The sequence below is a fragment of the Corvus brachyrhynchos genome, unplaced genomic scaffold, assembly GCF_000691975.1.
Source record: "Corvus brachyrhynchos isolate BGI_N302 unplaced genomic scaffold, ASM69197v1 scaffold331, whole genome shotgun sequence".
Classification (NCBI taxonomy): domain Eukaryota; kingdom Metazoa; phylum Chordata; class Aves; order Passeriformes; family Corvidae; genus Corvus; species Corvus brachyrhynchos.
The window spans coordinates 5,215,626-5,232,923 of NW_008237229.1; the positions used below are offsets into that span (position 1 = coordinate 5,215,626).

At 37.0% G+C, this 17,298-nt stretch overlaps 1 protein-coding gene across 1 annotated transcript in view; it reads left to right on the forward strand.

The window, feature by feature from the left end:
• The window catches only part of DOK6 (docking protein 6), a 170,079-nt gene that overhangs the window by 102,392 nt on the left and 50,389 nt on the right, over positions 1–17,298 (forward strand). Inside the window, exon 7 of the mRNA XM_017729439.1 lies at positions 16,401–16,518. Coding sequence (XP_017584928.1) covers positions 16,401–16,518 — 118 coding nt within the window. The remainder of the gene's footprint in view (positions 1–16,400; positions 16,519–17,298) is intronic.

Genomic DNA, 17,298 nt, shown 5'->3' on the forward strand with positions numbered 1-17,298 from the left:
CACGTAACAGGGGTGTTGGGGGGCTGCGGGTGGAACAGGGCCGCACGGCTCCAGGATGGCTGTGTCCCGGCCCGGCCCGAGCAGGGCCCAGCCCAGACCTGGCAGGGCCCCGCCCGGGCTCACTGGGCCCTGTACGGGCCCCCCTCAGGTTACCTGTCCCCCAGCCGGAAGCAAGAGAGACCTTTCCTGGGGTTTGTCCATTCTTAAATGTGGACCACAGAGGCAGTCAGAATTTTAAGTGGCTTAAAAAATTGTCAGTATTCAAACTACCCAGTTGATAGGTTCTGTTAGGTCATAGAGGAAGCTGTAAGCACCTCTTTGCAAGAAAATCACTTCCAGGACTATGCTTGCTAACCCACAACATGTCTTAAAATAAGAAAATAAAAACAACTGTGAGACTGGAGGGAATAACAGAGTTAGTTTAATAGCGAACTTTTAATTTTTCTTTGCTCTGTAAACAAGTCTGTACTATCTTTATCTTCATGTGTTTTGAACCTGGTCACAACCTAAACGCATACTCATCAAACATTACAGGATCAAATATCAACAAACACATTAAATATTCTCAATTTTAATTTTAACATGACAGTTTCAGTTTGAAGTATCCTACCTCTGCCACTACATCTTCAGAGCTTTGACAGGTTAACAGCTGTTATTGATGTCTTTTTGCAATGGTGCGCCTATCACCTCCTATTTCAAGTTGTGAAGTATGGGAATTTCTGAGAGATACTAGTGGGTGCTGCTGACCAAATGAATACACGAAATATTTAGCTAAATACATTTTATATATCTTTTGGGCTTCATTTCACCACTCAAATTTACTTAATATAACAAAGCTCTTTTATGTTGTAACTCTGCCTAAGTGTGTTTGAGTTGACTCAGTTCCTGAAGGAGAAACAGGAGAAGAAAATTCTACAGTTCATCCATGGATGATCCCATGTCATGATACATTGGTCTCTTAGTATGTTTTCTTCTATTCCTAAATTATGTATAAGATCAAGTACTGAGATTCTGAATACGTATGATGATTCATGAACTCATGTACTTTATGCAAGTTAAAGCATAGCCTCAGGTCAGTTAGTCATACATACTTAGCTCAATATTGTTCCATACTTCCTGTCGGAAACTATGTGTGGTGTTGCTGTATAATGTGTGTCTAGAAATTTTATAACCCTGTAAAAACCTAGCTGCTTTATTGCAATACAGAGCTGGCGAATTGCTTACTTGGCTTGCATGGGTGTTGTGAAGTTTATTTCTGTAATAGGATAGGATAGGATAGGATAGGATAGGATAGGATAGGATAGGATATTTCTATTGGAAAGGATCTACAGTGGTCATATAGTCAAACTGCCTGATCACTTCAGGGCTGACCAAAAGTTAAAGCACAATTTTGAGAGCATTGTCCAAATGCCTGTTAAACATTGACCACCTTGAGGCACAGACTGCCTCTCTAGGAAGTCTGCTCCAGTGTTTGACCATTCTCCCGGAAAAGAAATGCTCTCTAGAGTCCAGTCTAAGCCTCCCCTGACACAGTGGAACACTCCAGTGGTCAATCTGTGGCTATAAATTTTGCCAAGATCAACAACACCAAGAATTTTGAGTTTGTTTTGGGTTTTTTTCACATAAGTCAGAATCTGTGTACTTTTGGGTTTTAGTTTTGTAAACCAAATTCCCACAAGTAGCATAATTTTCCATATGGTTCTTGGTTCATTAAGTATATAATGACATTTTTCTTTACTCTGATTTCTATGAGAATTTTTTTAGAATTTTTCCAGACTCATTGTTAGCCTTTAGGCTCAGAAAACTGTGTATACTTGGATTAAGTAATCCCTAAACTTACATCACAAGTCTGTTTCCAACATTCACTGCTTTACAAGAAAGCAGGAAATTTATGGATATTCAGACTGGGTGATAGTTCATCATTTTTTCAACTGGACCTCTTTTATTTTCTGATTTTAAAGAAAATATTGTCTTGAATGTAGACTTATTTCATTTTTCCAGGGACTATTAGTCATAATCAAATGCTGCAGCAGCATTCAAAAACTATGCAGAAGGTGTCATTCACTTTCTAAAAGAAAATACCTCATCTCACGATGAAATTCAAACTCCCACATCCACTAGACTCTCCCATTTATCCCTTCCTTACCGAGTCAGGACCTTTTTTACCTCTCTTCCTCTGTGAACTGCAGGGTTTCATTGTGCCCCTGTATGGCACCTTGCAGGCTACAAGAGGTGTAAAGACGAGGTGTAAAGCCCAGATTCTCCAAGGAACTCCGTAGGTGGTTGGTGTTCCTGGATCTTTGCTGTGTGTTTGAATGAAACCATGGAATAAGGAAAGTCTTTACTATGGCAACGAAGGGTTTGTGCAGCTGCTCCTACAAAGTGATGGGGGCGGGACAGAGCTGTTCCTCATGTCACAAACACTACAGACAACATAAAGGTTTGTGGGGTATGTAGGTAAGTGGCGTGGGTAGGTGTGAGAGCAGAGCTGGGAAATCCTTACATAAGAGTGTGTCAAATATTTTGGTAGCTGGTGATGTAATTTAAATGCTGTTTTGCCATTTGGAAACTAAACTTGCCCTGGAGTTTTGAATGTTTTCAAAGTGGTAGTAGTCATGAGGGTTTTCATTCAGAGTATGGTGGGAAAAATTCAGTTCTTCCTTTGTCTGACACAGTTTTGAAATTTCTCTTATCCATAGCTATAGGGCTGGATGATCTTGAATGCAAAAAGGTACTCTTAAATCTCTCCTATGGATTAAAACCCAAGTACCTTAGAACATGGATGTGCATCCTTACCTAGAAATTACTCTCCTTCTCTTCTCTTTAAAAAATTCTGGAATATTTGTATACTGTTACCATGTTCTTTTAACTTTTTGCCTATCATGCTACCTAAGACTCAGATTGAAATCTGCCTTCCTGCTAATACAAACTATGAGCTCAACCAAAATTTGTATTAAAAGCTTTGCAAAGGTGTCTCACAACTGAGATGATACAACTTTTTATCTGCATGAATCCTGCTCCATCCTATGAATCCATCCTGAAGCTGCATGCATGGCTCCTATGAACACTGTTTTCCCTGTTCTCTTCACCTCAGTTATATGTTTGCATGCAGCTGGGCTGAACTGTGATGGTTTCTATTTAAGTCACTACGGTCTGGTTAGCTTTTCTAAATGCAACAGGGCAAAGATGTTTTCATAGTAAGGTATCCAAAGATGCAAACCCTCCTGAGAATTTAGCATGTAAGCACTTTAAAAAGCCCTGTTGCCACCTATCTACACGTCTACCTATCTACATTCACTTTTTATAGAGCTTTTTCTTAAAAGTCAGATATCATTTATTTCAACTTTATGAAGTTGCATTTGAATATAAAAGGTTTTGAATGTTGGTGACATGAGAAAATATGTAATTTTTTTTTCACTTTTCTTGTGCTTTGCAAAATATTGCATGTTTACAGAGCTAAGAAAGTAGTTGGAGAGGCACTGTCAGGCTGAAATCCATATTTGTTTCCAGAAATGCAGAAAATGAAGAGCCAAAGAACTTTTCCCTAAACAAAATTGATAATTTGTTTAGCAGTCTTATTTTCTAAAAGCTGTGGGTGATATAAGTTGTAAATTAGGAATGGCTGCTGTAACTATGTGGTGGTTGTTGCATGTCTGACTGAAGCCCAGCCCTCCCCTTAACTAACCTCAGAGAAGCATTTCATATGGAAGTTTTCTTTTGTATTGTGTGACTTCAAGCAAACTTGGTTGTATAACTATGCTGGTAGGTTCATGTCATTGAACTTTCTCAACAGAGAAGCAGGTTATGCTGACTTAAGTATTACTAAAAAATAATCCTCAAACCACCTCACCAGGGGGCTTAATTTAGTATTAATCTCAAATCTGCTGCTTTCAGAAAACTGTTTCTGATAAAATGAAGTAACTATAGAGCTTCTATTATTATTAGCAAAAATAATAGCTGATGAAGTTATCCCATGCTCTCAGGAGACAGGTATTATTATAATATTAATAGTAATGAGTAAAATGAGGCACAGAAATAATTAAGGCCAAACTCAGCTGTGTATGAATTGCCCAAGGTCATAGAGTAATCAGCTGTATGCTAGGCATGGCACAAAAACAAAACAATAACAAAACAAATCCTGAATCACAGTCAGGTGCTTATTCACCAAAGAATTAACTTCTGAAAAAGGTATTTTTCACATGCTTTTCATCAGTCTTTTGAATTATAGCATCATTTTGTGTCTCCTGTCAAGAAGGCCTTCCTCTGTTGCAGTAACTCCGTTTAGGAATTCTTTATATCACTCAAGGGAATAGTTAAGGCTTTCTCTCTGATTAATAAGAAACTTCTTTATCAATGATTTACAGAGGGGCACAGTGCTTTCCAGAGAATAGGAGAATTATAAAAAGTAATAATCTGAGAAGAGATCAAAAATTCTCATAACAGCCCTAAAGTTACTTTGTAATTCCTTCCTGTGCTTTTTGTGCTTTGGCTCATCAGGTACTTGTTGGTGAGACAAAAATTAGGTGAGTTTCACCCTATGTCTTCATTTTGCATTTTTTCTCCGCTTCTATTTCTTTTTATAAAGATGACAGGGATTTTAGCATGAAAATTATTTCTAATCTCTCTGATTATGTTTAGACTGAAGACAACAGATTCTGAGTATCTAAAAAAGCTGTATCTGACATACAGAAACTTTTCCAAGTACATGCAGTCTTTTAATATGCATTTATCAAAGTCTACCCAGACAGGGTATTGGTTATGTTCTTACGCTACTGATGTCTCAAATGATGCCAGGCATGCTAAGAATTTTCATTTATCAGCTGTGCAGGAATCTGGCTGAGGAGAATTGTTAGGCAGTAGTACAGATTATAGACCCTGTACTGTTGGTAATAATTTGACATTATTTCACTAACCACAGTGTCTGTGTTATACAAAGATGTGCAGCTACTACAGTCAGCAAAATGTCAGTTTGACTCAATGTCACAGCACATCTCATTAGCTCTCAGATTTTCAAATCCGTTGAATATAGGATTGGAAATACTGGCATAGGAAGGGTGGTCAGCTCGCCTACTTGTGTGTTCAAAGCAGGTATAGCATCAAAACTAAATAAAGTTAGCCAGGGTCTTATCCAGTCACATTTTGAGCACCCCCAGCGATGCAGATTATGGTGCTTATTCCAGCACTTGGCTGTTCACACTGTGAAGGATTTTTTCCTGAAGTCTGTCTCAAATTTCCCTTGCCACAGCCTGTGACCTGTTGACTCTTGTCCTTTCACTGCGTATTTCTGGTAACAGTCTTCTTCGCAACATATCTTTAATAAGAGAGAGAAAAAAATGGGGTTAGATTTCTTTTAGCCTTTTCTTTCTCATGGTGAATAAACATTAGACACTTAATCCAGCATCACTGATCATATTCTGCTTTTTAGAGGTTCTCTGCCAGGCTCTCTCCATTTTGACATTCCCCCTGTGCTTGGGCGATTTACTTTGTGAACATAGCTAGACTTCCAGATGTGTTTTCTCAAATGCCAAATTTGAGAAGCGTGACTTCTCTGGTTCTACTGCCCATGGTTTTGCTAATGTGGTCCAGTGTGTCGTTAGCCTCCATCACTGCACACGTACACTAGTGTTATGATCCGGTTTAAACCCAGAAAAGCAAAGCAAGCTAAGTCTCTGAGCATAAACCGGAAAGAACTTAGAAGGTTCAAAATATTCCCGGAAATTAGATAAAAAACAATCGAGGTTAGATGTTGATGCTAAAAAATGGATGTATTTTATTTAATAGTAAAAGAGGCAAAGAGAAGGGAAGAGAAAAGAAAGAGAGAAAGAAATGGAAAAAAGAAATGTGCGTGGGGGGTGGGGGAACAGGGAGAGGTGACAGGGGTCAGGTGGAAGCATGTCATCCATCTGAGGGTCCCAACGATATCTCGTTGCTCCCCTCCATCTGGTCTGCTGGTGGTGAGGGTCTCCCATCACCACCGTGGCCACGCCGCGCCACGCCACCACACCACACACCAAAGAGTACAGAATCCTGTGGATTAATACACACTTTGGGCCAGGTGGGAACGCCCACGTGTCTCCCCTTGCAGGGGCTGGCTTAACACTGTCCCTTGCAACACTGAGGGTCTGTTGCATCATGGATGGGCAGTCACTGCGCCTCTGACCAGAGGCCTTTCCAAGATACCCAAAGCCTCTCCTCCCCCCCACCCTTTGGTGCAGGGGGTCTGTTTGAGCCTGGCAGCTGATAGCCCTGGGGCTGTGGTCTCCACCTTGGAGGTGTTAAGCTTGTGCTTTCTGAAATGTCCCCAGCCCTGAGCTGTTACTTTATCTTCATCAGTGAGCAGTGTAAGGCCTCACTCAGGGCCCCATCCAGGCTGTGGTAGTGTTCTTTACAGTTTTAAAAGTCCTTCAAGAAAATGTTTAAGTCATAAATTATAATATTTCAGTCTCTGACAACTGGTCATTCATGTTATCACCAGGACAGTTAGTTCCTTTTGGCAAAGTTTTTAGCTAGCAAGTCAGTCCCCAGACTGTACTTGTGTGCAGAGTTGCCTTGGCCCAGTTGCAGCATTGATACCAGTCATTGCTGAACTTCAAGACAGTCCTGTCAGCCTTTTCCTCTGCTTTGATGAAATCCCTCTGAACAGAAGCCCTGCTGTCTGGGTGTTTGACTCTCCCCCCTGGTTTGATGTCATCCCCAAATTTGCTGAGTCGATTCTGTCCCACTGCCCACATTGGTGATGAAGATGTTAAATGTAATGGCATACTGTTCCATCTCTGCAGGAATAGGTTTTTCAAAAATGTTTCAGTTTTACAGCATTCAGCAGCATGGAATTAATGAAGATTTTACATGCTATGGCAGAAGCATCCATCTCTCTGTTTTTAATGACTGTCTCAGGGTAAAAGCTGCTAGTCTCATAGCATATTCAGTCTGTCAGAATCCATTTCTGTAAAGGCAGCTGCCAGGCAAGATTCATATGGATTCGTATGACTGGCTGTTGAATGCATATCTCTACAGTCTTTGTGATGCAAAATCCATTGATAAATCAGCAAAGGTTCTTATTCTTAATCATTTCCTTGTAGAATATAGTGGTAAAAGTTGCAATTGCTGCTACCTGAGAGATTTTGTAAAATCCTTTGTAAAATGATGGCATTTCTGTGATGTGCTCCCACATATTGTTTGGTGATGACCTTTACATACATTTTGTATTACATGAAGAAGAAAAAGCAATGGAGTTACAGATTTCCATGGCAACATGTATAATTCTATTTCCTTTGTTTTGTGAAGCTGAAACAGGCAAAGGATTGTTTCATTAACTAGCAACTATGGATTTAAAAAGGTTTGAGTTACATGGCATGTAGTCATGTATGTACAATTTCTATTGTGCCGAACAACTTTTGCCAGCAGAAAAAAAACCACCTGGTTTTAGTCTGAAAATGAAATTAGGTGAAGGAAGATTGCTAATGGTAGGATTTATTGGGTTGATGCAAGTATATGGAAAGATAAAGCAATCTACGAATACTTATCTGTCTCCCACCTTTCCAAACTGAATTCCTGATTTGCAGCTACTTCTGCTGTATTAGTAAATAGGCATCAGTAAGGAAGCAAAAATTTCACTAGCTTCTTTTATATGCAGAAATTTGAATTGCGATTCAGAGAATCATGTCTCTCACTACAAGTTGTTTCTGGGCCACAAAACCCCAAATATTTCCAAATATACATAAGGTATATTTTTTAAGAAGCGTAGGCTTTGCTTTTTAATGATTGCTTATTTCAATTTTAAAAGAACAATGTCAAGAATGCTCTGGCTGTATCTATCTATATACATGATCATGATGAGATCCCTGTGTGTGAGCACACACAGTAGAAAAGAATAGCCGTTTCTTTTTATATACCATTTTCTCAGTTGATTTTAAATCTGTAAAAACTCACTAAAGGCAATGGAGCTACTGAAGTACATATTTAATTAATTAGTAATAAATTGCCTTAAATTAATGTGTTCGTTTGTGTGTTAATATATGCTGGCATATACCTACCACCCCACCCCCCCCAAAAAAAAAAAAATACAGTATGTTTCAAAGCTTTATATAACTAACCCCAGTATGTTTCAAGATGAATTTTAAATGTCTAAAAGTAACTAGTTAAAAGGAAGGAAATGTGGTCTTTGGGAAGATATTGAAGAGTCATCTGAGAAGACTTTACTACATGATAGTAATTTTAATGTATTCTAGGTTTGCTATTTCTTGTTTTTAATTGAAATGTCTTTGTATGACATATAAAACTAAATTCTGAAAATGTCAGAAAGTAGAGGTCAGCCAGACTATGTGTGTTAAGGAATACTGGAAACACACACTGATAAGCTTAATGAGGAATATTCATTAAAAGTTACTGATGATTATTGTTTCAGAAAGTATTCAGAAAATTGTTTTCCTCTAATTTTATTAAAGTTCATTGATCAGCAATTTCTGTATACTGAAATGAACAAGCTAAAAGAAATGTGATTTCCACAAATATGTGTAATTGGAAACCACTGATGTGTTTTAGACAATAGAAGAAAAACTTCTTAAGAAATCTCATGAGGTCCAAGTCATTTGCTTTATCAGAAATAATGAAAGTCAAATAACTGTGCAGTGAACAGTGAATACAGATTGTAGCATTTTTTTAGAAATCCAATTTTTCAGCCCCAAACTTATTCAAGTGGGGTTCTCCCAACTGGGGACAGTCTGTGTCCATCCATATTTCACCTTTCTTGCCACATGCTAGAGAGAGCTTTTCAAGTCTGTTCTCCACCGAGAGGCATTTTTCATACCATGGCTTCTACTACACCAGTTCTAAAGCAAACTTCTATGAAGTCAGAAAGGCTGTCCTTAAATTACTCTCAAGTAAAATACTGGGACTTCAAGTGTCCCAAACACCTCTTTAAGATATGTCATATCTTTTGGCAAGTAATTCCATGAAAAAAATCTCATACTTTGAAGATTTTGCCAGAGCATTTCAGGTTGAGGTCAGACTCAGTAGCTTTGTAGGAGAGAGGACTACTCAGCAGAGCAAGGAGAGTGAAAAACAGACAGAGGATGGAGGACAAGACTTTGTACGTCAGTACTGGTAGCAAGCCTCACTATTTTTAGCTTTGGCTTGACAAACCTCATGAAAGAGCCCTGTCTGGAACACCCATAACTCTCAGGCTGAATTCCTCAGAAAACACCTGCTCCAAATGAAGAACACAACTCTTTGTTGATGGTTTCTTTCTTTGATCTCTCTAACTAATGCATTTCAGTTCATTCTTTTTCACCTCAACTTACTTATCCTTACACTGTTCAGAAGAAAGATCTGGGACTCTCCCTATTCAGTAAAACCTGCTCTATAATTTTGGAGATGACAATCAAAAACTGGTTGAGGGTGGAAGGGACCTCTTGTCCAACCCCATCGCTCAAGCCATGCCATCGAAGCTAGTTGTCCAGGACCATGTCCACATGGCTTTTGAATATCTACAAGGTGAGAGACTTCACAACCTTCCTGGGCAATCTGTGCCAGTGCTTATTCAACCTCAGAGTAAAAGCGTTTCCTGATGTTCAGAGGGAAACTCCTGTGTTTCAGTTTGTGCACATTGCCTTTGGTCCTTTCACCAGGCACCACTGTAAAGAGCCTGATTCTGTCTTCTTTGCACTCTCCGTCAGGTATTTACAAACACTGATAGGATGAAGCCTTCCCTTTTCCAGGCTGAACAACCCCATCTCTCTCAGCCTGTCTTCACAGGAGATCATCTTCATGGCCCCCTCTGTACGTGCTCTAACAGGTCCCTGTCTTTCTTGTGCTGTGGCCCTCAGAGCTGGATGCAGTGCTCCACATGGGCTCTCACAAGAACAGAATAGAGAAGGAGAATCACTTCCCTCGACCTGCTGGCTTAAGTACGGTTGGCATTCTGGGCTGCAAGCATACATACCTGGCTCCTATTTCATGGCAACAGAAAGGACAGTCAATATCTGCAAATAATTTCTGTGCAATACTGGATTCTCTGTCATAGAGATAGGAGAAATTAGCACAGTTGTGTTTGTTTCCACTAAGACCTGCTGTATAGTCAGGCTTGAAATATTCTCAGCTCTGTCCATGCTGGCATTATCTCCCATGTTATTAGTGGATGGTTTTATGAAATGAAAAATGGATAAAGTATTTGTTTATGTGTAATAAAATGGCTCAAACCTTTGAAAGACGTAAGAATATGAGCTTCTACCCTCACACTAATTATTATAGTTTCCAGGAAACTTCTTTCACAAAAAGGAGCAAACCCCCAGTTTTGTGATAGCTGTGGGTGAAGACACACACCTTACTGATATTCAACAAGTATAATCCCAATGTGCTGTAAAATCCATCTAATTTTCCTCCCAACATTAATCCCTTCTGTCAGACAACACTGATCTATTATGAGCTTCTTTTAGAGGAAAGAAGAAAAAATAAAAGAAAAAACCCAACACACTTCCTCCAGAAAAGGAGCAAAGTATCCCAGTTCTCTCTTTGTAGTGTGACCAAGGAAAATATTAAAAAACAATCAGTCCCTTTGAATCTTCCTTCAAAATGCTTTTCTTCCACCATTGCTTTATTATTCATTCACAATATTATTCCACCACTAAAGGATAATCATCATCCACCCTAGCACCACAAAGTAGTGTTACTCTTTTTTTTTTTTTTTTGTCCATAATTGATTAAGTAACTCTCCAAAAGGTAATAGCAACACTGGAATTGCTACTGAAAACCTTAATGCTAGAAATATATTATCAAGGCTGAAACTACTGAAATTACTTTTACAGATAGCTTTTCTATAAGTTTTTTCAGAAGACTTGTGAGGTCATATATTGGTGTGGGTTCTGCCAATGTTATGTATTCTGTCAGGAACAGGAAGCTGGATAAAAATGTGAAAATAGGTATAAAGCAGTGCCTAGCAAATAAATAGTATGCTGATACTTATAAATGTTTATAGTGATAGTAAACACCTTTAAGTAATGAACGCAGTCCAAGTAACAAATAACTATATTCTAAGCAACCTAAGTGATTGTGAATAAAAGGCTATAGAGAAATTATAACCAAAGAATATTAGTAACACATCACCAAAGGAAAGAATTTTCTCACTAGAATTTCATAGGACTATATCCTGCATCCAGTTTTATTAAATATTTTCAAAGAAGGATCAAGGCTCAGTCTAGTTATTATATTTCCAGATCTTACATTTATAACAATGTGGAAGTGGATCAGTGAAGAGACAGAATTCAAAATGACAAATTGGAAAATTGTTTGGAGCAGAAGAATTGATTTCAACAGAAACATTGGCAAACCTGTGCTTAAGAAGGAACAGTCTGCTTTACAGTACTGAATGAGAACTGGTTTTTGTAAAATAGATCTATGTGTCATAGTATACAAGTTGAACATGGGACAACAGTTGCTGCTTTTGCAAAAAAGAGAAAGATACCCTTTTCTTGGTCATGATGAGAAAATGAGAAAACTCATTTTAAAAAACCCAAAACCTTTTCTCCTGCTTGTTCTCTGACTCAGGGGATATCTGAGCTGATGCTACCTACTAGACTGTGTGATTCTTAAGCTTTAGTAATTTTTTACTGTGGGTACCAGTGAAGTGAGTCTGTGTCAGATAATTGACACTTGAGAGGTGAAATACATTTCTTAATCTCATTCTCTTTCTTAATTTCTTTCTCTTCCAGGCATAACACACAAAATAACCTTCTTTAGAGTTAGAAAGAAAAAAATCTATATCATAGTATTCAATTCATATTTCTAGACTACAACTCTCGCTAGTCTTCTGTGACCTAGTTGTCTTGCTATTTGTTTAAAGACACTAATGAGAACTTGAAATGAGACAGAGGATTTTATCCATAATAAACTAACCTATTTTCAGAGCATATCTGTAAAAACCAAACTGTCCTTATTGTAGACTAAAAAAAACTGGAATGAACTATAAATTGTTCAGTTCGTCTCCTCAAGCCAAATTCTATCACCTTCAGTGTTTTGACTTTTTAATGACAAAAAAAAGGAGAGAAAATAATATGCTAAAAAGATCAAAGCTCAGAACCCTAATACAGTTAACAGGCTCCATTCTTGGAATTGTATTCATTATTGATATCAGAGTAACAAATCTATTGAAGTGAATGGAGATGGCCCATGGGAATTAAAAGAAAATTTAGTCCTTAAGCCTTTCATGGAAGAACAATAATGAAAAATCTGGGAAACTTCTTACAGTGACACATTAATAGACTTTTTCTTGAATTTCTATTTTAATCAAATAGACCTGTAAGAATAATAAAGTTGTCGGTAGCAAAGCAAAGGCTTCATATGACTCAATATTTTGTATATTTTGGCTTTGGACATTGGATTTGGATACAGGAAAGAAATGTAATGTTTACTGTGTGAAAGGTATTTTATCAGACAGATTCTGGAGGAAATGGATGAAGTATAACTACTAGGTGTTTCATGTCAGATAACAAAAATGTTTCAGTGATGTTTGGGGTTTTTATATTCCCACCACAAAATTCCCTGAGTTAATGTGGTTTTGATGTATGCGTTTCTACTTTTCACCTAAGTTCTAATTCTGTTATCACTTTCTCTCTCGTAAACTGGGAGAAAAAGTCTAGATTATGGTTTTTTATTTCCTGAAGTCTCATCAGACTTGAGAAATATCTGCAGCCAAGTCATTCTAGATGCATGTTCAATTTGGTATACTGCTTTGCTTTCCTTTGTTAAGACTGGTACATAGATGCAACACAGCAAAACAATCCTCAGTGAAATCAGAGAATGCTTTGGGTTGGAAGGGACCTTTAATGGACATCTAGTCCAACCTCCCTGCAATGAGAAGGGACATGTTCAACTAGACCAGGTTGCTCAGAGCCCAGTCCCTGACCTTGAATGTGTTCAGGGACGAGGCATCCACCACCTGTCTGGGCAACCAATGGCAGTGTTTTACCACCCCCATCATAAAAAATTCTTTCCTCATGTCCAATTTAAATTTACCTTCTTTTCAATTAAAACCCTTACTGCTTGTCCTGTTAGGCCCTACTAAAAAGTCTGCTTCATCTTTCTTATACGCCCCATTAAAGTACCGAAAGGTTGCAATAAGGTCTCCGTGAAACTTTCTCCCTGAACTTCTCCAGTCTGAACCCCAGTTCTCTCAGTTTGTCTTCCTGTCCTTATACTGAGATAGGTGAAATAATTTTTAAATATATTTTTTACTGTTACATGTCTGTTAAATTAAGGACAGTAATAAATCTGTGCAAGATGGTCCACCTGCTTTGAGAAAAGAAGAAAATTTAAAGGTTATTTACTTATAGTGAAAAGTTCTCCGTTTGCATTAGCTTTTTCAAAAAAGCACAGAGGAGAAACCAGTTGTTTTTTAATGAGGCATAGTAAAAAGACAAAAAGGAAGGGTATCTAGGACAAAGTCTCTAACTTATGAGTGTGATCTCTCACTGGTCTGGAACACCAGAGGTCTTGAACCTGAGCGTCTAATTTTTTGAAAGTTAAACAGTTCTGTAAATCTTCCCTGATTTACAAATTGTTTGTTTGTTTTGTTTTAACGTTGTTAACTACCAGAATTTCATTTACAGTTGGGGAAAAGGGATTCTGAAACAGTAGATCTCTGTACTTTAAATACTAGTTTAACCTGTAATTATTAACATAGCAAAGAGCTATCTAATAGTATAGGAACAATTGATTATATTGATGTTTTTATTTCTCTTTTCTTCACCTTGGCTTCAAACTTTTTATCTGAAACACCCACAATGTAACATATAAGATGTTCTCTAGAGAAAATGGGTTTCTGTCAATGTATTATTCAATTTTCTTTGAACACAGGAATATTTTTACAAACAGCAGTTTGTAGAAGTAAGCATTCTGTCATTGTCAATTACACTTGATCAACAATGTGATTTTTATATGGATAAAAAAAGATTAAAAGAAAAATTATAGCTGATAGTAGTCTATTCAGTAAGAATAACTTCATGGACAAATTAATGTTATCATCCTTTATATGATATACAAGGTAATAAGGTGTTCAAATCCATAGGTTTGCATTTCTATTTTAAAGTCTCAAATTAAAAACAAAATTGATATTTTATTTTAAAGTATTTTTTTCTGAGGATGATATTATAACAAACTAGAAAATGCATTTTTTTTCTCTATGGAGTCCCCAAAGAAATGTGGTTCATCTGGTCCTATTGCACTTAGCATATGGTGATAATTCTTACCCAAAAGGTGATATCAGAAGTTGTTCTTTAATTAGGGAATCTGAGGAAACAAAGTATTGTGAATGCTTGTAGTGCAGTCTTCAGCACTAGAGCAGTTCTTAACTTATTTTATAATGAGAACAGATTTTTTTTTTTGTTCTCCTAAATCTCTAATGTGTGCACATAAAGTTCTTCTGCATCAGTATTGGTCAGATCAGGCAGGAACTAATCACCTCAGGTCAGGAATAATTATATGTTTAACCACTTCCATTCAGCCCATGGATTTAGCATTGAGATAATAAACTGTACTCAAATTAGTTCTATTTACTGGAATTATTTTTTTCAGAATGCATACTAAGAAAATGTTTTGCCTTTAATTTACCTTTTGGGTGAATAAATTATGAATAAATTGTCGGTATACTGAAGTTAGATGATTTTATGTAATTTTCTTCCTCAACAAGTTACCCTTGTTACCCTTGCTATACAAAAATGGTAAAATAATTTAGAGGGCTTGTCACTGTCCTTATCTCTACAATAAAGGAAATTCTGCGTATGAATAAACTTTAAATCCCCAAGTCCCCCTAAAAATGTAATTCTTCTGATAGTGCTTTCAAACTTCTTTTTTAATGGACTAAATGCTTCTACAAGCTGTACCACTGACAAATGGAATGTAATACTTGGCTATGAATGAGCAGAAAAGACATTAGCTGTAGACAGGGAGTTATTTTGATGACAGTTCTCAAGAAAACAGAAAACAACAGCAGAAGTAATTACAGCATATTGTTCTGAAGCAAAATATATTCCATGCATCAGTTTGTGTTAATACCCAAAATTTAAATAATTTTAGATCTTTGAGCTTTGGGTGGATACTGTCTCTAATTTTTTTTTTTTTTTTTTTTTTTTTTTTTTTTTTTTTTTTTTTTTTTTTTTTTTTTTTTTTTTTTTTTTTTTTTTTTTTTTTTTTTTTTTTTTTTTTTTTTTTTTTTTTTTTTTGGGGGGGGAGAGGTGGAAATGACAGAATAATATTAGCTTTTAAAAAGGGGTTTTTTTTAATTTGGCATTATGATTCTGAACAAGGAATCCTTAGGAATTAATGGCTAAACCTGCAGTAAATGATACAGACCTTGAATACCTTCTGCTCTGTAGCTGAACTCTCTCTGAAAGTCAGTTTCTAGGCACACCCTCTCAGAGTACCGTCCTGGTGCCGTCCCTTAAACTAAGAGGTTTTTCATTATAAATCTTCAGGCATAATTGATCCTTTGGTATTGATCCTTTCAGACAACCTCTGAAAAAATTATGCTCGCAATGTTATGGTGATTTGTTAGATCCCAAAAATTATTGATCACATTTTATATTCTGTAAAGCCAGAGATACAAAAAAATTTGCAGGTCCATTCTCTTCTAGACACAGAAAGCATAACAGGAATATCCAAAGAGGTTGCCAGAATGCACAATCCTTCATCTTTCTTTCTTTTTCTCTGTAGCGTTGTCTTGTCTTTCACTCACATCAATAGTTTGTTGGAGACTGAGATCTCTTTAATAAAGTTCACATTCCTCCTCTCAGGTTTCTGTGCTGTAGCTCTTGTACACAGGGACACTCACCATGCAATTCACAATTTCAGTCACATGAAGTCCCCCAGACCAGGAAAATCTTCTCTTGAAGTTGAAGCCTGCTGCTGGTGATGAGATGCCTCCACTTCAAAGGAGGATAAGGAGATTAATGACTCTCCATTGCTAATTCTCTGCTGGTTGTCTCAGATTCTCTCTTAGCGTGTTTCTAGGTATTCAATCCAATTTGCAGGCTAAATGACCAAAAGGAAATGTGATTGCAGAGGGGTTTAAGAATTTAGGCATATGCTAATCTATCATTATCATAAAGTTAAAGAAGAAAATAACAAAACCCTGGCAGCAAGAAGAATATCTGTAGATAAATAGGGACATATTCTGATGTCCTAATATTAACCTCTGCTAATGAACCTATATACCCAGATACACTTTTGCAGCTTTTTCCTGAGCATTCACAGTGCTGATGCTTGTAACACAGTTTAAATGATAGTATAAAACCTGTGGTAATTCAGAAAATGGTATCTTCATGACAACATAGGTTCAATTTAGAGTTTTGAGATTATCTGTCAAGTATGCTTATGTGTGACCTTCCATTTATGTTTGCTTTGGCTTTTAGCTCCAGACCAGTCTGTCTGAACCAATGACTTTATCCAAGTCGATCTCACTTCCTCGTAGTGCATATTGGCATCACATCACCCGGCAGAACAGCGTTGGAGAGATCTACAGTTTACAAGGCAAGTTGCTTATAATGCCATATCCATTAGCTTCTTTCCATTTCACCAGAATTCATGCAAATTGCTTTTTATTTGTACTGGTTATTTTCTCTCCATTTCATTTTATCAATTGTCAGGAACCTCAGCAGGATTCCCTTAATTTACATAAAACAGGTTTCTTTTAGTCATTTTGTAAACTAATGGTGAAAATTATTTCCAGAATCACCACATAAAGCTGGATAGACAATTTGGCTCAATGTAGCTTCTCAGTAGATAATGAATGTCAGGTTGTTTTAGTATTTACTGCCAATAAGATGGGGCAAGTATTTGGGCAACCTCAGGGTGCCTAATTAAATCTACATAAAGTGACTATATGAGTTGCAAGATTAAAACAAAGTAATTCTAGGAAGAAGAGCTATTCTTGGTAAATTTGCTTGGCAAATCATATGTATGAACTGTTGACTCAACTTACAGGCCCTCAACAAATCATCTTCTTCTGTCTATGGTTTTCTTTCATATGTTTAGATTTGCTTAAGCCTTTAAATGCTATAATTAGCATAACTTCATGATGATGATCATCAAGTTATGATTCACTGCTCTTAAGCTGAAATTTATTTGTATCTTTTAGGAAACTGAAATTATTTTTACGTTTAAAATGTAGACCTTTTAAAAATAACTTTTCATAAACATACCCCTTTGTATTATTTCTAAAGGCCTTAAGGATTTTGTTTTACTTCTCTCTTAATAATCCGTTAGCATAAACTATTTACATTTAGATAGGAGGTTAGAAACTGCTCAGAA